The 22,538-nt window shown below is 31.7% G+C and overlaps 1 protein-coding gene and 1 long non-coding RNA gene across 4 annotated transcripts in view; one reads left to right on the top strand and one right to left on the bottom strand.

The window, feature by feature from the left end:
• The window catches only part of LOC109848343 (probable LRR receptor-like serine/threonine-protein kinase At1g06840), a 27,056-nt gene extending 20,990 nt beyond the window's left edge, over positions 1-6,066 (bottom strand). Inside the window, exons 1-3 of one of the 3 annotated variants that reach the window (XM_020417795.1) lie at positions 5,752-6,066; positions 5,053-5,161; positions 3,011-3,161 (exon numbers count right to left, since the gene is read on the bottom strand). In XM_020417795.1, coding sequence (XP_020273384.1) covers positions 3,011-3,161; positions 5,053-5,152 — 251 coding nt within the window. In that variant the 5' untranslated portion in view covers positions 5,153-5,161; positions 5,752-6,066. Of the gene's footprint in view, positions 1-3,010; positions 3,162-5,052; positions 5,243-5,631; positions 5,650-5,751 lie in introns of those variants that run through there. The other 2 variants (XM_020417793.1, XM_020417794.1) reach the window with 2 other exon arrangements.
• Positions 356-957, top strand: LOC109848344. Its single transcript, XR_002248772.1, has 3 exons — positions 356-464; positions 795-853; positions 940-957. It is a non-coding gene; the product is annotated as an uncharacterized LOC109848344 (long non-coding RNA).

The following is a 22,538-nucleotide window of genomic DNA, read 5'->3' as shown; positions in this document are numbered from 1 at the left end:
TATCCAATCCAATCAGAGCCGGCTCTGAAGGTGTGCAAGAGGATCGACCTCACAAGGCCCCCTAAAATTGGGGGCCCTAAACAAATCCCATCTACCGTCCATTACTAATTCTCAATTGGATCTCGGCCGTCCATTCAAACTCAAACACCCTGAAATCCCTTCTAAAATCCCTTCAACTCTCAGTCCCAGAACTTAGCCCCCAAAATCCACCCACCCCCTCTCCTCCATCTCCTCCTCTCTCCCGCCCGCAGACCCCCGCGATCGCCGTCGTCGCCAGACCTCGCCGCCCTCCCCAATCGCAGATCTCCTCCACCCTCCCCAATCGCAGATCGATTTTTGGCGTAATTACTTGATTTTTTTTGGAAATTTTTGAGGGATGATGAACAATTCGACGTCGATGGCAGCTGGTTCGAGCTCTGGATCGGGGGATGCGATGGCTCAGAGGAAGAATAAGAGGCCAAAGTGTGAGTTTTTGTTGGGGATTTTGATATTTATGTGTTTAATTTTAATGGGTGTCTTTTAGTTTTGTTGATTGTTAGTTAGTTTGAGATTGAGATTTTGGGCTATGGTTTGTTGAATTGGATATTGTTCGGTTGGTTTGTGTTAGGGTTTTTGATCTGTATGCTTTTGTTGTTAGTGAGGATCCTCTGCTTAAGCCTATTTTCCCTTAGATAACTTACTGATTTTTTGAATTTATTTTCTGGTTTAGCTTGTGGTCTCAATGAACAATGGATTATATACTTGGGTGGAACTAAGTTAATAAATGTGCTCTTTGCTCTGCCTTTGCCTTTCAGATTCGAAGTTTACTCAACAGGAGCTTCCAGATTGCAAGCCTATTCTCACTCCCCAATGGGTATGTTTCACTAATTGTTGGTTATAAATATTAACTCAGAAATGACCAAGCTAGCTACTTAACAATGTGATCTCCATGTTCTACAGGTGATTTCAGTGTTTGTAATAATTGGCACTATTTTCATCCCCATTGGCATCGCCTCACTGTTCGCTTCTCACAATGTATTCTCATAGCAGTCATGAAATTATTGACACAACTTCTAGTTTGTAATTGCTTTGTCACCTTTGACATGAATTGTGGTTGTTATTACCATTTTTCTTATGTCCAAGTCAAGAGCAATGTGCTAAGTGCCTACGAAACGCTCGCATGAAAGTGCCTTACTGAAGTATGAGTTATATATTTCTTGTAGGTGGAGAAGGATATGGATGCTCCTATTTATGTGTACTATCAGCTTGATAACTTATATCAGAATCATAGGAGGTACACATGAATTCACCTTATTCACAATTGACTCTGACTTTGCAATTTAAAGGCATAATTAGTGATTTTGCAGCTAAAAATACAAGGAGGACAATTTTTCGATGATACTTTTTGATGCTAAAGGCTTCGATATCTCTTATGAATGTAAGCACAGATACAAGAGGAACATAATATGCAAGTATTTCTTATTGTTGACTATTTGCTCTATTGGAAAGCTTTATTAAGGTAGGATTACATGTATTTATCTGATCAGTAATATTTTATTCAGGTGACCAAAGAGATGAAGAATGAGCAATAGCATCTGAAAAGTATGTTAAAGACTATCCAGAAGTAAAAGAATCAGGTAACATTTTAATGTCTGATCAGTAACATTTTGTTTCCTAGTATTTTGGGGATTCAAATTGGAATTTATTGGTATTTTGTATATAGAGAATGGCATGTGTTTACTTTTCGCACAGCGCCCCTAAAATCTCAGAACCGACCCTGAATCTGACATGTCATGGCGGCTGTCATTTAAAACATTGGTAAGGAATATGGAAATAGCATGAAGTTGATGTAAGGATTGTATCACTTGAAGAATGCTGAGAAGTGTCAACTTGTCAACAAGAAGTTGATATAAGGATAATATCACTTGTAGAATTTTGTCAACTAGTTAAGTGTTCTCATATGATATTGTGCTTAAAAGCCCATCGCAGTTAGATGTGAACTGCTTAAATTATGACATGATGATGATTTTACTAGATTAAATATAAGATAGTAGTGGCATAAAGGAGTGGACAGTTAGGATCCTAAAAGATGTTCCTTTTGACCCATTAAAATTGTAGGAACCAGCTAGATCCAACCATCCACTTTCAAATTCTAACATCATAACTTTTAGACTCAAATTCAGGGTGGATTAACTAATTCATCTGTTTAACTTGTACCTGAACTTAATATATAAGAACTAACAGTAGTTTACGAAAGTAGATTGTGCATCTTCTTAGTTTTATACTCCAATTTTATATGCAAAATTGGGGAATGATAAAGCCAAATTTATCAGCATGCAGAAAAGTAAATCAAAAGTAGCTCGCTGATCAAACAATGACTTAGAAGGGAGCAGCAAAACGGGAAGGTGAGGGAGGGAAGGGAGCCCAAGAGGCACAGTTGTAGCATGGCTATAAATGGAACGGTTCCTCATTAGTCATGCCCTTAGGAGATGAAGATGATAATCAACATTAATAACTCTCTTATACAGACTGACTATTTAATAGCAGCTTCACAAAGAATGAAGATGAAGATGTGGATATTGCACCATAGAAATTTGCCTATAGCACCCAGAATAGAGGTATGGATATATATGGGTTGAGAGGAAAATTGAAAATGAATAATCATATGCACTAGCCTGTTGTGTCCCCTGCTGTAGCTAGATCTGGGAATAAGACCCACACAATCCCGCAGTCATATGAGATATCGTATAGCATTACCTTTTAGCAGGTGGAACACGTTAGACATAAACAACTAATACGCAAAGATATAGTAAATCTTCAGCATTACACATTCAAGCATGTAATATGGCATAAAGTGTGCAAAAATAATAATGATGATGCTCATCAAGTATCAATTGACTAATGTGTGCAGAAAAATTTTCAGAACTACACCAACAGAAACAATAATGTTGTTGTCATTGATGTAGGAAATAATCGCTATGGATAACAACAAAGCTGCACGTGGAAGAAAATTTCAATTTGTAAATCTCACAATTCTTGTACATGCAGGTATCCATCAGGGAATGTAGAATTATAGCAATTAATCCCCGTCCAGTTTGACGCGCAGGGATCACCGTGGTTCCAGGACTTCAGCTTATCAAGGGGATCAATCAAACTGCTCCTGATAGCCCTCAAAGCATCAACTGCATGGCCAAATAAGAAAATTATTAATATCATATACCCATCAACCTAAAATAACTTGTGACTTATGACATACATAATGTTAAAGGACCCTTCCACTGCACCACTCAAAAATTGTGGTTGTGGTTAGGATGAGGGTTAGTGGTTAGGATGAGGGTTATAATTTTATATCTAATATGCCTCCACAGATTGAGCGCTCTTGTTACGGGTTGAAACCTGAACTCACACGGCGGTATCCTTTTTTAAAAGTCAGCTATAAATTCATGGTCAGTGGGATCGGAACCTGGAGTGCTCCTCTACCATGTCAAAGGATCCTACCACTACACCAAAACTTCAAAGTTGTGGTGAAGGTTGAGGTTATAATTTTATATGTAATTATATAAAATTGTCAGTTCATTGTTGTTGCATTGGGGAAAATGTCAATGTTCTTGCGTGGGTGAAAACGTCAAATGTTCTCATTCACATAAAAACCTCAAGTCATTGTTTCCTATAACATGTCTCACTGTTTTTTCTTTACTCAAAGGTCTAAATGACAAGCCATGCAAAATTGAAGGATTTTCTTTTTTACTTTCTTCTAAAATAAATAGGAATATCTGAAAATAGCTCATAGAGATAGGTATACGCTTGTTTATCTTGTTCCTGTGAGAATAACAGGCAACCCATATATATACAATATTAAATAATATATATGGCTAGATGCTCATGTGGTGGTGATTCATTTTGTTCCAAGGGATAGAGGGTGGTGATACCCACCCATTCCAATGTGACTAGCAAGGTGGGCCTCACCACATGACCATCTATTTGTAGCTCATTCACAGCACCCCCGCGTGCACAAACACAAACATTAAAGAAATTTCATTACAAAGGAAACTATCATCGCAAAAACCAACTATTTCTCTCTGCATCATTTCACATTCACTTGTCTAGTCAAAAAAGTGCATTATCCTGTAAATTCACAAAGCACTCACGCATGATTAATCCAGGTTCACAGGGTAAGCAACTGAGCATCCATGCATGTGTCATCCCATAGAGTTTTTAATTTTCACTTTTTTGTCGTGAGGAATAACACATAGGTCTCTTAATGACTTATTCGGAATTCAGAATAAGTATCAATCTAAGAGTTTGAAGAGAAATATGAATTATTTGTAAAATGAGCAGTTTTATAGATCTGGGTTTAAGTAGCAAATACAGCAAGTTGCTAAATAGAAAATAGTTATAATGGAGTAGATAATTTGTGAAATAGTAGCAAATGTGAAGAAAAATGAGACGAACATGGATAGTCGAAAAAAAAATCAAGTCCCTCTTGGTAAGTTTCTTGGAAATTTCAAAGCATTAAAATTTCCAAACAACCCATACTAAGTTAGAGGAATGTAGAATTCAAGTTTCAACATGAGCACTGAGTAGTCTTAAAGTCGGGTTACAGTTTTATATTCTACTTTTTAACATGCCCCTGCAGGATGAGGACCCTTCTTATGCACTGAAAATTGGACTCGTGCAGCGGTATAGTATTTTTTTTTTTAAATCCGCATTAAATTCGTGGCCAATGGGATTTGAACCTCGGTTGCTCCGCTACCATCTTAAACCCTCTGCCACTGCACCAAGACTCTAAAGTTGTGAAGAGGGTTGATTGTTATAGTTTTGTATTATAACAAATAGGATTCTTTGAGCTTCCTAGGGAAGACATTTTTTAGGAGCAATTAATGTTAAATATATGCTAAGAGCAAGATGTGCACCACTCAATCTCCAAAATAATTATATGGTCTCTAGCATTAAATAATCAGCTATAGCATGTCTTAATCAAATAAAATCGGATGATAAATAAATAAAAAGCTTAAGAAAAAATCTACCAGCAATAGTGTGATACTCTAGTCAGCTAGTATCCAATGAATTTACCTTCTGACGGGTAAGTGATCTGTGCTTCAGCAGGCTGCAAAGACAGGCAAAAAGAGCAGGCTAGAATCGCCCCGAATATGAGCAGTTCAGGTCGGGACATTGTTAACCCCTATATCAAAAGAAAATATCAATTAACATCTGCCACCACCAGCTCTTTGACGATAAGAATCCGTCTCCTGCCTTAAAAATCCTACATTTCCAAATACACGCTTGTTAGTGAAAATTACAATATGACAAAAGGAAATGTGTGCTCAGGTTCAAAGTAAGCTCCATTGCATTGAAACTGAAGCTAGTTTAAAAGAAACCTCAAAACTATAGTTTTTCCCTTTTAGTACAATTTTAAAATGAAATAGATAGTCTCATAAATAACAACATGAACACATAAGAAGAGCAAATGATCCACTCAGTTAGCACTTCCATCGTCCTCGGTTGAAATAAAGAACGTTGTCTAACCCTACAATTCTCAATATGTAAAAAGGAAAATATTTTACGAAAATTCCCAAAATCTTCATTCTACAGATTCCAATGCAACACATGTGCTCTACTCAGTTACCCAAGAAATAATTTTCCTTTTCTCACCACAACATCCTTGAATCTGGCCACGCACCTCAAAATTTTTAAAGTTTGTTCATCGGAATCAAGCACGACTGACTTTAAAATTTTGAAATTGCGAACCCAATAAATCCGAAAACAAAGTACCTGAGATATCGCCGTCAACTTTCGAGCTTAAACCCAAACAAGCAGCTCCAAAACCCTAGAAAAAGCCAAGAAGAGTGGAGATTGAGGGAGAAAAAGGAAGCAAGAAGTCGCCTTTGTCGGATGATTCCCTTGACTAATTCAAGCAAGCCAAGGAGAGAGAATTGGTCGACAGAAGTCATTTTCTGCTGGCGATTATTATAAAGAATCTCTCAAAAAGGAAGAGACGGACGATGGAAGCTTTGACTTCGGCGTTTGTTGGCAGGCGGAAAATTAATGGCGGAATTATTAATTGTAAAAGAGAAGGACGATGGGGATGCTCAGCGCAGTGATTTTTATTTGGGGAAAAAAGAAGCGAGACGCAGCCAAGGCGTGATTTTTTTTTTCCTCAAATTTGTGACGTTAAAAAGAAAAAGGGTTATTTGCGTAAATACCCCTTACGTCTAGGTAGTCGGAAAGTACTCCCAACATTTACAAAATCGTCGCCCAAATCAATTTCGTAAAAAGGCCCTTAAAACCAACAAATCATCATCTTGGGTGAGTAAAAATTTGACTACTTTAAAACAAAAATCTGCCGATCAAATTTGATAATTGACGTCATGAAAGTTTTTAGTTTTCTTAGATATTAGTCCTATAACCTTCAATATTTTTTGGAATTAGTCCCTCAAGTCATTTGAGGACTAATTTGATACCAATTTCAATGATTTGAGGGACTAATTTAAAATGATTTAAGAATTGGATGCCCTAATAGTGATTTCAACGATTGTAAGGGCTATATTTAAAATAACTTTTAGTTGGGGATCTGGTAGCAACTTTAATGATTTTAGGGGCTGATTTGAAAATATGAAAGACGACATGACTAATATCGGAAAAACCTAAAACTATTTTATGACGTAATATGGTTTTTCATTCAACCTTGGGGCTGTGTCAGGTGGAGCGTGATCAGCTTGCTACGTGTGTGGATGAAAATACTTGTGTTTTGAACGCCGTTTTCAAAAAATTATTTGCCTCCGAATCCTTTGTGGTGTCTACGTCACCCATCCGTATTGATTGTGCGTACGAGCGAATGCGGCAGAAGCCATGCTTGCTGCCATGGGTTACATAAAAACTGTATCAGGGGTTGTTTGGTTTGCCCAAAAATTATGGAAAATAAAGGAAAAATGAAAGAAAATCATATTCCTTTTAAAAACACGATCTCGGAAAAATCTTTATATGTTCAATATTACTCTTTACTATTTTAAATATTTTATTTATATACTAATCTATCATAATTATATCTTATCCTAATCATACGTGAACTTTCTATAGCTTAACAATTAAAAAAATAATCTCCATGGTATTAGTTTGTTAAGATAAAGAAACTATATGTAACTAACGTACTATAATACATAAAGTATTGCAAAAAATCTAAAAGTTTTAAAATTGCACAAAATGCCCTGAAAAGTTTAAAATTATAAAAACTATCCCGACGTCTAAAAACTTAAAACAACAAACATGAAAACAAGAAATTAGCACTAGTTTACGAAGAATTTAAAATTTGCGGTTAACATCTCAATATCTCAAAAATTATAGAAACACCCTCAAAAGTTCAAATTACAAACAAGCACATAAAATTCTAAAATTTTAAAACTTGCAAACATCATGTATGAATTCAAGGGATTACCATAATGCATGAAAATTTCTGACATTTCAAAACTTAAAACAACAAATATGAAATCAAGAAATTAACAGCAGCCTCCAAAGAATTTAAATTTTTTAATTAACACCCTCAATGTCCCAAAAATTATAGAAATATCCTCAAAAGTTCAAATTATTAAAAAACAACCCTAACATTTTAAAAATTCTAAAATTTGCAAACAAGAAAAGATGAATTCAAGAGATTACCCTCATGCACCTAAAAATTTAAAATTTATCGAAATTAATCTTAAAGTTACAAAAGTTGTAGAAAAAACTCTTTAAAATTTTAAAAATCATAAAAAAAACTCTAAAATTTTAAAATTTATAACCAGTACACATCAAATCTAAAAACTATTGGTAGACCACTAAAATTTGAATTTTTTTAAAATTAATCTACAGTTTTAACAATTAAAAAAAGCAACCTCAAAATTTTAGAGTTGTAAGAAATATCGTGACATTTAAAAATTACCACCGACATATGAAACATAGAAGTTACAACTACCAAACTTAAAAGTAATTTTTTTTAAAATACTCCTAAAATTTTAAAAATTATAAATCACACCCTCAAAGTTCAAAACCACAAAAAAGCTGAAATTTTAAAACTTGACAAAGAAAAGTGTAATTGTTAGGTATTTTTTTTATTTAAGATATATATATATATATATATATATATATATATATAATTTTCAATTTAGGGTTTACTATCCATTTTTAGCATCTAAAGATAGTCTAAGTTTATACTAGTAAACAAAAGCAATAGGAATTGATTAAAAATATCTGGTTAGGGAATAAAATTTTAAAAAAATATTATAGCTTAAAAATTATTGTTATCATATAAATTAAAGCAACAGCATAAAATTGTATTAATAAGTTGGACCAGCAAAACACATTAGTAACATTAATTGATAGATGTTTAAATCCATAAAAATGATAAAAGACTATAATATAATAGCTTAGCATTGATTAATTATAATTTAAAAACATTGATCTCTGATGTTAATAATATTAATAAGGTAAAAAATACAATAAATTATATATGGAGAAACTATCAGAATGTTCAAAGATATCCTTCAAAAGAATCAAGCTATTTCCATTACAAATGGGAAAGTGATGAAAATAAATCTAAAATTCAGAAAACATCCATAAATCATTTGAATTGGTATTAACATATGACATGTCTATTAAAGAAGCACCAACTGAGTTACATTGAAGAATAATTTAATAACTTTATCCCAATCAAAGAAGAATTTTCTATGGAAGATATAAGAAAAATTAGTAAACATTCATAAATTTTATACTTTGTTCTTCAAACACTAAAGAAATTAAATATTAATATTATAATCTAAGAAAATTTAGTAATAAAAAATATAGGTATTTAGTTTAGATCTTTATGGAAAATAATAGTGATAGAGCAAATATAATATTATTGACGTAACTGAAACTCTTATTGGATGCACATCGGAAGAATTCATTGTAGAGAAAAAAAATAACTCTTAATCTTATTTAAGTAATAAATTAAAAACACAAAGAATTTCATATATATGAGATTAATATTTATTCTCATTAAAATAAAAAATTAAAGTCTGTATTTTAAGAAGTTTAAGCTAAACATTGGAAATACATTTAACTTCTCTGTGAAGTTAAATGACAAGATAAAAGATTAACAAGCCCACAAAAGATAACAAAAAAAATACAACTCTAGCCTGATATCACAATCGAGTAGATGATGAAGACACTACTCTAGAATTGCCCGAGAAAAAGATAAAGGTGAGGAATGATTGATCTTAGCTCAATAAAAAATAAAATATAAGGAATAAAAGATAATATTTTATAGAATAATTTAATTATTTTGAGTGAAATTAGGAATTTTCAGAAGGGAGTTTCATGAGCTTTTTTAGTACTTTTATATGCTTGTGCAGATGCTTTTATCATATGAAAGTATACTAGAGTTAGCATTAATATTTAATCTATAATTTTTTATGAAGTCTATCAATGATTAGGAACAAACTTTATATTCTTTTTTGTATCGTTTTAGCATACATTTAACCAATCATTTTGATTTATTGGTTTTAAAGCTTAGTTTCATGTCAGTCAAAATAATATAAAAATTTAAATTAGCTTTAAATTATATTTGTTTTCTATCAATTCAAATATCAACATGAAAATTTAAATTGGGTGTAGCCCATTTAAACAAACATCAAAAAAAATAATCACAATATAAAAGTTTAGAGACAAAAGTGAGCATAAACTATTAAAGTGGAACTGATAAACAAATTTTAGTTAGAAAGTAATCTAAAAATACTTAATCATGGTATTTAACCACGTGCATTGCACGTGTATAAAATCTAGTAGAGAAAAAGTACAACTTGTTGTAAGTTTTTCATAATATTTTTCTTTTTTGTTTGGTGCACATATTGGAACCAAGAAAAATGATGATGTGTCAAATTCTTATTGGTTGATGTGACCCACAATTTAGGACACTCATTACATTTTTTTTTAGGAAATTGGAGGAAAATTTATTTGATGTTTTTGCCATCTTCTTCATTTTTCTTTGATTTAAAAAAAACAACCAAACAGGCCCTTAAATGACGGATGACGACTATGTATTTATTCAAAAATTAAAATATAATACTATTAAATAATATTCTTTGTAAATAGGCTAAATTTTAAGCTTAAACAGACTAATAAAACTCAAGTGGGGGTGCGAATGCTTCTTAGTTACTGAGGGCAAATTGTAAATTCGCAAATACTACAGAATATAGTTTTACATAATCTTAGGGATGCAATTACACCCCCAAACTATATGTGAATCCACCACTGTGTATATACAACTAATTTGGATTCTCTTCACTATAAAAAAGTAGTGAGAGACCGCTACTTTTAATTTTAACTGTTAATAATCTAGTGGATGATTGTGATATAATCTAAATCTAACACTCATCATACTCCCGTGAATTACACTCATTCTTGATTTGTACTTAATGTTAGGAATCTTGACCCCAAGATTAGTTTATTTTGATGATAATAAATATTATATGTTGTGTGTATTATATGTTAATATTTGTTTTGCAGTATCAGAACTATATCAACAATTATATTCAAAGAGATACTCAAGACATAGATGAGTTCAAGGCAAAATGAAGCAAAGAAGAAGATATACTTTATTATCAAAATGTAATTTTATATTTTCTTTGCTTAGAAATTTGTACAAGCCTTGATCACATGCACACACATAATGTTAGAACACACTAACACATGCTTAGTGTGTTGGTTAACAATAGAAATCTCCTATGTCAGCCATTAGAGTTTATAGATATTAAGCGAGTCTTAAAATATTTTATTTATATCCCTTATCAATTAGAATCTGGAAAAACTCAAAAAATCAAAGTTGTAGGTCTCTTCAAGACCTTTCCAACAAATCTTAAATTACCTCATTCCGATATCGGATGAGAAAGTTACAGTCAAAATACTAAAAAGAAAATTCTAGAATCTGTGAGTTTACAGTGTAGTCGACTGCTATGCCTTGTAGTCGACTACTAAGTAATTTTCTGACTTCACAGAGTCTGTTTAGACTCAATGTAGTGGACTATTATGACTTGTAGTCGATTACAGATACAGTTTTTCCAGATTTCAGGTTTTGAATAAGTAACTGTTTATAGCCGTTTTGTGTACGTTTTTAGGGGTTGAAAACTTGTCTTTTCAATGGCTATAAATAGGTTATAAGTTCAGAAATTTACAAAAATAATTCATACACATAAGATCAAACATTTGTGCATATTCACTCTCTAGTTTTCCAGATTTTCATGCTAAGTGTTTAGAAAAAGAGAGTTTCTGATATTGCCTTGGTTTTAATCATTCTTAAAGATTGTATAGGCAATATTCAGAGAGTTAAAAGAATCCTAAGCCACTGCTGCACTTCACTACACATTTAAGGCTTATAGGATCAATTGTGTTCTTGCTTCAAAAAGGATTTCTCTTGGGTTTGAGAGGGTTGATCTCTTGGTTTAGAGATTGGGTGGCAATTGGCATTGTCTTATCAATTGGGTTTGCAATTTGTATGGTCTTACAAATTGGTCAGGTTTGCTTTTGATTTTATAAGGTTTCAAAATCATAGTAGAAACTCTCAAGTGGAATTTGCTTGGGGACTGGATGTACACCAGGGAGGTGGAACCAGTATACATGCTTGTGTTTGTGATGTTCATTTTTTGAGATTATCATTCTTTCTTTGCAATTTATAATCTACTTTGCAAACTCACCCTCTAGTGTTTAAGTGTAAAGCTTCCGCATATTTTTATAAGAGCGCACTCTATTCTTAAGGGTCACGATCCTACACTTGGTATACATAAGCAAAATCAGACCATACACTTAAAAATGTCACAAATCACACATCAGATAATCAATGGTTGTGATTATATTATGGTGTCCCCACTACCTTTTTGACAGTAGAGGGATTTAAACCCACATGCAACATTATAATTGACGCTTATACTAAAACTAGGAGTGGGTTAATTTTATGGCTCTATCATTACCTCCCTCATTATATATTTTTATGGCTAAACAGCACTAAAATTTTCTATGTTTCGCTCATTTAGCATTTATATACTCTCAAGTTTTTTCAGAGCATTTATATACCCCGTGTTATTTAAAATTAGAACTTTAGTACCCTTTATCGTGTAAACATAAAAATTTTCATCCGAAAGTTCTCCTATAACATTCAATGCTAATTTTATAACTTTCTAACTATTAAATTTCCTAAACTTATTGCTAAATTTATCCAATTTTTATTTTTCAAATGGAATCAAAATATGTCTAAATTAGAATTTTGATAGGATTAACAGTATATTTAATAAATACTAATGAGTAAAAAAACTCTAAAACTAACATGTGAATGTTATATGGGAACTTTCATATAATTTTTTTGTATTTGCATAACAAATGGTACTAAAGTGTTAATTTTAAACAACCCGGGTATATAAATGCTTCGAAAAACAACTTAGGGTAAGCGCTAAACAAGTGAAACATAAGATATATATTTTAATACAATTTTAGCCTATTTTAATTAATTATCCTTCAGTAACATTGGTATGGTTTGATAATATTCACTTGATTTTTGAGTAGTGATGGCTACATTATTCTCTCTACAGTATTTCTATACTACAAGAGAGAAAAATATGAGGATCATTCTTTTAAAATTTTTAATATTGATGACTCATCGAAGAGCCTGCACTTCTCTATATTGTACTGTAGGAGTAGTGTAAGAAAGAGCAGTATAGTTATCATTATCTTGATTTTATATCTTTGCTAATGATATCAGTTATGCTTGTAAAGATTTGTATGGAATTCAAGCGTATAGGTTAAATAAACAATATGTAAACTTTAAACGGACTGAAAAGCAAAAAAGGAATGGGTAAGAAACTATCTTGTAATGAAAAAGAGTACCTGATCTTAATTATGTATTTGGTTAATTATGTGCCATTAGGGATGGTAGAGTGATTAGGATGGGTTTAATAATATGAAATAAATAAAGGTGGTTGATTTGTTGGTCGTGGGTCATTTTGGAGTCTCTGGGTTGAAAACAAAACTTTAACCAACAAGTTTCAAAGTTTCTGTATAATACAATATTGTCTTTAGTCTTTGGTTGAAATTTGATATCTAATACGATAATCTTCATTATCTTAATAAATTTCATGTCAACTCGACGTAGTTTCCTATGTTCATCTCATCCTAATATTTGGTTCATAAAATTAATCATTAGGGTTAGAGATCAAACATTAGTTGGCTGATCATGTTACTTATTATTATTATTTTCTAATAATGAACCGGTCAATAATTTAATCGTCAAAAGCTAAAAAATATCAATTTACTTGAGAAAAATCAAACTTTCAAAAGTTAACTAACATCAAGTTGTTGAGCCCATGTTCAATTATTTGACTTTTGACTGTTCAAAACAATATGTGAAAAAGAGAAAAACATAGGTAAATAATATAAAAGGTGAATCTAAAAACATGTTACGTTTGCAACTTTGAAAATGTAGCTTTTGAAAGTGGGAAAAATCTAAAATGAAGAGATGCATTCAATTAAGAGGTTATAGTTCAAGACTAAATTATTAAACCATCACTGTCTAATTAGATGACATTACACGCCAAATAAACTTTCAAATAATTAATGCATATAAGTCAAAATTTAAGTACATACCTTCTAAAATTAGAATTTTGCTTGTTTACTTTTTAAAAAGTTATTGCTTGTATACTCCCCGAAAATTTTAAATGTGTAGAAAAGATGAATATTTTAAATTATGATTTAAATTTTTAGGAATTTGATCATCTGCAGAAGTAAGAGAATGAACGTGCTTGTTACTTTCTCAAAATTCTTTTATGTTCACTGCTCTTGTATTTGAACTTGTTCTAACCATGTGCGCGCGTCAAGTACTCTAAAGTAAATATGTCTGCAAAAAGAAAAAGAGAAAAAAAAAAGAAAAAAAATACTCTCAATGGTATCGATTTTTTTTAGTATGTAGTCGATTCAAATATGTCCAACCTTTTCTAATTCTGCCTTTTAAACTCTAGACTGCAAATTTATTATATATTGCATAAGTTATGCATTTTAGAAGAAATGAACAATAAATCAACATATACATCTAATCTAATCTAATCTAATATCTAATACTATTCTAAAAGTGGCTTGGCATGTTAAAACATTTTTACCTAAAATGCCCTTCGAAACACATACATACACACATAAAATGCATGCTTCCATACATAAATCATATCATACTCATACATACATAATAACCCATCAACATATTAATTAATCTCCCATCAACATATTAATCTATTTCATTAACTTTATTTACGTTACTAAAGAAATATACTATTCTAAAAGTGGCTTGGCATGTTAAAACATTTCTGCCTAAAATGCCCTTCGAAACACATACATACACACATAAAATGCATGCTTCCATACATAAATCATATCATACTCATATCATACTCATACATACATAATAACCCATCAACATATTAATTAATCTCTCATCAACATATTAATCTATTTCATTAACTTTATTTACGTTACTAAAGAAATACAAACAACCAAAAAACGCCAAAATAAGAGTCATTATTACTCCACAAATTTAGCTTCTTTTCCTTTTAACCTTTTAGAGCTTCTAAAATTGATGACTAATAGGTTAATAGAAATATAAATATAAACAGCCTAAAATGGTTCCATTTGCTAATTAAGTCAGGTTAAATTTGCTTTAAATAGTACAAACACGTTTTACGCCATAAATTTAGCTTCTTTTCCTTTTAACCTTTTAGAGCTTCTAAAAGAAATGTAAACAGCCAAAAAACGGTTAAAAGAGTCATTATTACTCCATAAAATTTAGCTTCTACTCCTTTTAGAAGAGCAATTGCTGACGAATCAGTTATTAGGGGTGTGCAACGGTCGGTTCGGTTCGGTTTATACCAAATTTTGAACAACCGAACCGAACCGCTTATTAATCAAAACCGAACCGAACTATTGCAAGTCGGTTCGGTGCGGTTCGGTTCGGTTTGTTCGGTTCTAACTTCATCAAACTTCTTATCAAACAACAAACTGTGTTAAAGAAAAAAAGATATCAACAAAGTAGGAGATTATAAAGCATTAAACACTGATATAATGATATTATTTCAACCCATAATGATTCAGAAAATGAGTTTAGGGTTTGAGTCTTTGACTCTTTGACTCTTTTAGGACGGGTCGGGTAGGGTTTGAAATCAGAATGGGTAGTATTGTACTATATTCGGTCGGTTCGGGTCGGTTCGGGTTGAAAAGTTTTCAAACTGACCCGAACCACCCCACTTATAAAACCGATTTTTTCGGGTCGGTTCGGATCGGTTCGGTCAGTTTTTTCGGTTTGAACCGAACCGTGCTCAGCCCTATCAGTTATAACCTTTTCAATAATGGGAATAATCATTATACGAGTCATTATTACTAAAAAACTGTTACAATTCAAATATTATATAAATCTAATCCATACAAAACTTCAATCCTACAAAATCTTACCAAATCCTACCAAAAAATAGAGAACAGGAGGATATGGAAACAACAAGTTGTGATTCAAAAAAGTTAGTAAAATCATGTTTTTTTTTAAGTAAGTAGGATACTTTTTTACTATACTATATTTGATTCTATAGATAATAAAATGATTCCTCTGTTCATGAACGCAATAGTATTTCACATGGAATATTACATTAAAACATGATCACGGTTTTAGGATTTTTTTTGGTAGTATAACGCACATTTGTCTAATTGTTCTGTTGGAGGAACAGGAGGTCTTGAGGATACAAATCAATTCAATTTATGTAATATAGAGACTTCAGCATTTATAATTAATTTGGGGATTTTTTTAAAGATCTGAGGTGCATCATATTAGATTTTATTTCATTAGCATTTTTTTACCCTCCACAAAACAGAGGCCTCAATAATATGCTGGCAGCAAGTAGTTTTAAGCAACATTTTTCTATTATAGATACTATGACAAACATTGAATTTTTTTGATATATAGATCATTCTCTCTCTTTTATGTGTCACTATGTGGGATGGGATCATTACATATTCTGGATAAATTTTTGTTTCAGTTTCTCTCTCTCTCTGGAGAAAGTTGTATCCCATAAAAAGTAAGATGGAATATATGATGAAAATTTGTGATTGTTTTTAGTTGAACTCATCATTTATTCTTTTTTCGTGAAGGGTGTCATCTGACCAAGATGGAATTAATGATCAAGCCCACATCTTGATCCGAGAGTTAAAAATTTATCAAAATTAATGGAGTATAAATGTTCGTGTCTTACGTAATATTATAGACTCATTTAATAATGGAGAAGGGAAGAAGCAAAAGTTGATTCTAATTGATGAAGAGGTGGTACGAATTTTACATTGTTATTATTCCATGTAATTTTTATATTACCGTGATGACGTGATTTATTTTCAATTGTGCCTTTTGCAGGGAACACTTATCCAAGCAATTTTATTTAATGAATTGATAGAAAAGTTCAGCGGTTCATTTATAAAGGGAGAAACGTATACTATAACAAATGGAGAAGTAAAACCTTCAAATTTGAAATATCCAACAACTAATTGAGATAAGGAGTTGGCTCTAACAACAAAGTCAATCATTCGAGAAACAAAAAACTTTGTATCATTGGAGAAGTTGAAACCAACATTCGTTTCATTTAAAGATGCTTCTGCTTTTGATGATGGAAAAATGTCTTTTAGTAAGATTTTTAAAAAATCTAATACTACAAAGTTTTTTACATATTAATAATCACTAAAATTTTCTTTATTGCAGATGTTTTTGGATTTGTAATAACTATCAAGCCAATATTTAGCAATCACACTTCCAAAAGAATGGAGGTCATAATTATGAATAAAGAGTAAGAATTTAATATTAGTGTTTATTATTATGTACAGATTATTTGTAAAAAATCTAATATTTACTTCAATTTTAGGTTTGATCAACTTTCGATGACACTATGGGGCGATTTAGCAGAGATTGAAGGATCATCTATGAAGGTTTTGAAAGATGCGAAACCCGTTGTTGCATTGCTAAGCGTAATTGGTAGACGTTATTTAGGTAAAAAAATAACTACAAGAATGGTTTTAAAATGATGTGAAAATCTTTTAATTTCATGTTTTTTTATTTTTAGGTGAGTTTCAATTATCTACAAAGCAATCAACTCTTGTGCTCGTGAATCCTGAAATTCCACAATGTAGAGAAATGATAGACTGGTGTGCAAGTTTTATCTCTTTTATTTCAAAGTTTTAAAATGAGTTTTTCTATATATACCCCTTAATTTATATGTAACTTTAAAATTACATCCTACATTATTGTTCTTGCAAAACTATCATCAAAAAATAATTATTTGGGTCATTTCTTTCGTAATATATAAGCAGGAATATAATGTTATTTTTAATATTACATTGTTCAAATTACAAATTATAATTACTTGTGGTGTAAGTTTCAAGATATCTATAATTAAAGGGGCATATATGGAAAATCCATTTTATAAAAATAAATTGTTCATTAATTTTAACTCTTACTTCTCATAAATTTTAGGCTTGGTAATTCAAACAGTGAGAGTAGTAAAAATGTGTTGTCGACACAAACAGAAAGGATCATTCAATCAAATAGGGTCAAGCTGACTGATGTTATCAATACTTCGCCTCAATTGTCTAAGGTATGTTAAATTTAGTAATAATAAAAATTAATTTATTTAATCATCTAAGTTTTAATGTTATTTTACTTTTCTCAGAGTATGTTTTGCTCATTTGCGGCAAAAATTATTATAATAATTAATACGGAAGAACCATTTTTTAGTGCATGTGCAAAATGCAAAAAAGGTAGTGCATGAGATTAATGGTAGCAAGGCAAATTGCACAAACTGTAAAAATGAAGATTCAGATTGGACAATCAGGTTGGATAATACTTCAAGCGCCTGAAATTTGTATTTCTTAGCTCTTTATTTCAATAAAATGAAAATTTATCTATTACTTCGTTTCACAACACACACCAAGAGTCATGTCACCTATAGTAATTAGTAATTAAACTTTTAATTCTTAGCTCTTTTTTTCTCTATGAACAATTATTTTTATCTCCTTTCTTTCTCTACAAGCTCTCTCAAAGTTCATTATTGCATCAAAAAAGGGTTTATATGGGATTTTATTTCAATTACCCATGAATAATCATTAAAATTATAATGATACTTCAAGTTTCCATGTAACCAAAAGCATATTACGATGTTAGGAATTTCTATGGAGTTTTATTTCACTAAATCCATTTTTGTTTGAATTTCTGTGATAAATCAGAAACACAGAAGCATGAGTGATGTGGATTTCATGATATCTTCGCTCGGAATTTTTTTTGATGATTTGAGTCTATGTTGTTTTAGTTGATGGCTCTGTGAAGTTTTAGCACATTTAGATCTCGATATATGATCCAATTCTTATAGATTTTGAATTTTGCAATTTTGCTGCAATTTTAAGTTTGGTTTAGCTGCTGCAGGTGTGGTTATGGGTGATTTCATTAAGTTTTGTGTTGTGATTTGTCTAATCTTTTTTATATCATCTGTGAAAATTAAAGTATTTCATGATATCTTTTATTAAGTTTCATTAAATAGGGAGAGCAAAAACGTTTCAATAATGTCAATAGAGTATTTGGTTTGTCATCATTAGTAAATATAGCAACTGAGCAAAAAACGTTACAATCATGCCAATATAGTATTTGGTTTGTCATTAATACTAGATATAGCAACAAAAAAACGTTTCAATAATATGCCAGTATAGTATTTGGTTTATCATTATTACTAAATATAGCAACTTGATTCTGAATATGTCAATTACCAAAATTTCTTAACTAATAAAACACAATTCTTATATTCTTATTGATTCCAAATCTTTAAGTAAATATCCCCAAAATATTTGAATTGCTTTCATATCTGTCTAAATCTTGCTCACCTTCTTTGTCTAAATTGTTCAAGTCAAATCTTACCAAATAAGATTAAATGCTTAATTCTTTCTTTTGTATTAAGTTGCCAGTATAGTATTTGGTTTGTCATTATTACTAACTATAACAACTTGATTCTGAATAGGTCAATTACCAAAATTTCTTAACTAATAAAACACAATTCTTAAATTCTTATTGATTCCAAATCTTTAAGTAAAAATATCCCCCCAAAATTTGAAATGCTTTCATATCTGTATAAATCACTTTCTCTCTCTCTCTCTCTCTCTCTCTCTCTCTCTCTCCTCACAAGAGAACTCCCTCGGATCTCTCTCTTCCTCTTCTTCTTCATCAACTCATCACTCCAAAGAACCCACACCAGAGCTCTCCGACCTCCCACTCCCTGAGCCTCTACTCCAAAGAACCCATGCCGATTTCACCCCCTCGATTCACCGCGCCTCGGATCCGCACCGTCCAACCTCCCGACGGCCTACCTGCGTCTCCGCTGCTATCTCAGTCACCACAAGCCGCGCTCCCAACTGCGGCGAACGCCACCCAACCCCCATGATTCTGAGTCCTCCTCGATATCCCTGAGCCTCCACCGCACACCACCACCGTCGCTCAGATCTCTCTATTACAAAAAAAAATTATTAATGTATTTTCTCCAAGGTAGTTTATGTTATTTTAAGAGTATGAATACTATATAATATATATATATAATATATATTATATATAGTATAAGTTATATGATATATATAGTAATATAATATATATATTATTATATACTATATATTATATATATATTTATATATATATATATATTATATATATTTATATATAGTACGTAACAGCTAATAGTATATATATAATAGCTATGAAAATGTCGTATAATAGTTTTATGCATATAATAGAAATTGGACAAGATGTAATGTAGTAAGCTTAATAAAATATAATTTTTTGCTTGAAGAGTACCTGATAGAGGGACAGGAGCAGGCATTTCACTTTTGTGAAGAGAGATATTTGTTTGTTGCCATACTTCTAGGTATATGTTTGTTGCCATATTTCTATTTCGCGAGTTTCTATCTGTTTTTGTAGCTATAACAACACTTCTATATTTTGTTATATTATACGATATATCAAGAATTACAACCGCATATATCTAAAGAACAAGCTAAGCATAGTATGATACAAATAATGATGCCTCTGGAAACATGATTTATCCAATATATGATGCCTATATGAATAAATTACTCCATACAATTACTTATATTACATTGCTTTTGCATGTCTCATTTCAACAGATTATAGACCAAAGATGACTTTTGATGGAGGTTTGAAATATGTTCTTAATATCTAAAATGTTTTCTTCAATTCTAAACTATAATTATGAATAATTTTTAATATAAATTTGCAGATGGTGAGACCTCAAGAAAGCGTAAGCAGAACAATTACTTCAAAGATTACTATACAAATCTCACTCAAGAAGAGCGAACTTCTTATATAAATAGATCCATTGAGAATAGGCGTGAATCAAGTGTCAGTGCCTCGAGTGATCATCAAAGACACACTAAACGACGAGTCAAGTGGTTACTTTGAGCTACGCAATCAGAATATCAATTTCAATGTATATTAAACACACTAAATTTATATAAAACTCATGGTCTACAGAATTAAATACTTATCACTTTATTTATTTTATAGGAAATACATTCTATAATTCTTCATGCTCAAAGTTACATCAAATGAAAATAGTCTCGCAATGTATTCATTGTGGAGCAAAGAAATTTGAACATGAAGTGCCAACATTTTGTTGCGATAATGGCCGAATCAAATTAGCTTCAACGCCTGTCCATCCAGCTCTTTACTCATTGTTCACATCCAACACTCCAAAAGTAATAGAGTTCCGTAAAAATATTCGAAAATACAATAGTCTATTCTCAGTCACCTTATTTGGAGCTACTATTGATAAAAGTTTGGCATCATCGACGAACGGTGTTTATACATTTTGAGCACAAGGGTAAATTTACCACCATTTACCGGGTTTGATACCAAGCACAGATAAACCCGCTTTTTTCCAATTGTACTTTTATGACTGTGATAATGAGCTTCACAACAGGATGAAAATATTGCAAAATAACACAATGGATGAGGGCGTTATGAAAATGGTGATGGAAATTTTGAAAGATAATCCATATGCTACATTCCTTCGTCCATTAAGAGATCTTGAATCATTCAAAGATATCCGTGTTTGTATTGATACAAATACCAACATTGATCAACGGGTCTATAATACACAAACATCCAATGAAGTTGCTGTCATATGGATTGAAGGGAATAATTCAAATGTTACATTTGAAAGGGAGATTGTGATTCATGAACACTCTGATCAAAGACATTATGTGAAGAATTATTATGGTTGCTATGACCCATTGCAATATCCGCTTTTATTTCCAAAAGGTGAATCCGGATGGTATCAAAATATCATAAAAGTTGATTGCTCCATCTCCAAACATAACAATAATTCAAGTCAATTGGGATTCTCATCAGCACAAGAACTATTACAGCAAGAACAATCAGGTAAATTACTCATAAATATACTTATTTCAACATTTGTGGTCAACAATGATTCTTCATATATTAAATATTAATAAATTTTATTACCGTATAAGTGTCACTATGCCAAAACAATCTCATGTATCATGCAGAGAATATTATTGCTACAAGTTACAAATAAGAGAATCAGAACCATCTGTGTTATTTCTTGCTGGAAGATTGTTACAACAATTTGTAGTAGACATGTATATCAAACTTGAGACAACTAGACATGATTACTTTCGGAACAAACAATCTGAAATAAGAGCTGAAGTGTATCAAGGAAAAGTGGATAGTCTAACCACCGGTGAAACTCGAGGTGATCAAGTTGGGCAAAGGGTTATCTTACCTACATCTTTCATTGGAGGACCAAGAGACATGCGGCGTCGGTATATGGATGCAATGGCTTTGGTTCAGAGGTTTGGTAAACCAGATATATAATGACTTGTAATCCAGATTGGAAAAAAAATAAAAGACGAACTTCTAATGGGACAAGTTGCTCAAGACAGACCTGATTTGACATCACATGTATTTCGTTCAAAACTTGAAGACCTAAAAGATCAACTCTTCAAAAAGAATGTCTTTGGAAAAGTTGGAGCGCATGTGTACGTGATTGAATTTCAAAAAAGAGGACTTCCACATGCTCATATATTAGTTATCTTGAAAGAAGATTGCAAAGTCTTAACACCTGACCAGTTCAATAAATATATTTCAGCAGAAATCCCAGATGTGTCTACTCATCCAAGACTTCACGAAATAGTTGTAAAACATATGATGCATGGTCCTTGTGGGAAATACCGCATGGACGGCCCTTGCATAGTTAATCAAGAATGTAGACATCATTATCCACGTCCTTTTTTCTCTAAGACAATAGTTGATAAAGATTCATATCCAATTTACATGAGGAGGAATAATGGTAGAAAAATATGTGTGCGTCGAGCAGAGTTGAACAACCAATGAGTTGTTCCATATAATCCATATGTCGAGAATGTATGAATTCAAGATGAATGAAACTACTCCTCCAGTCATTAGTCTTCAGTTA

Source organism: Asparagus officinalis, chromosome 7 (genome assembly GCF_001876935.1).
Source record: "Asparagus officinalis chromosome 7, Aspof.V1, whole genome shotgun sequence".
Classification (NCBI taxonomy): domain Eukaryota; kingdom Viridiplantae; phylum Streptophyta; class Magnoliopsida; order Asparagales; family Asparagaceae; genus Asparagus; species Asparagus officinalis.
Note: the sequence above shows the minus strand (reverse complement) of the source record. Positions and strands in the feature narration are given on the sequence as shown.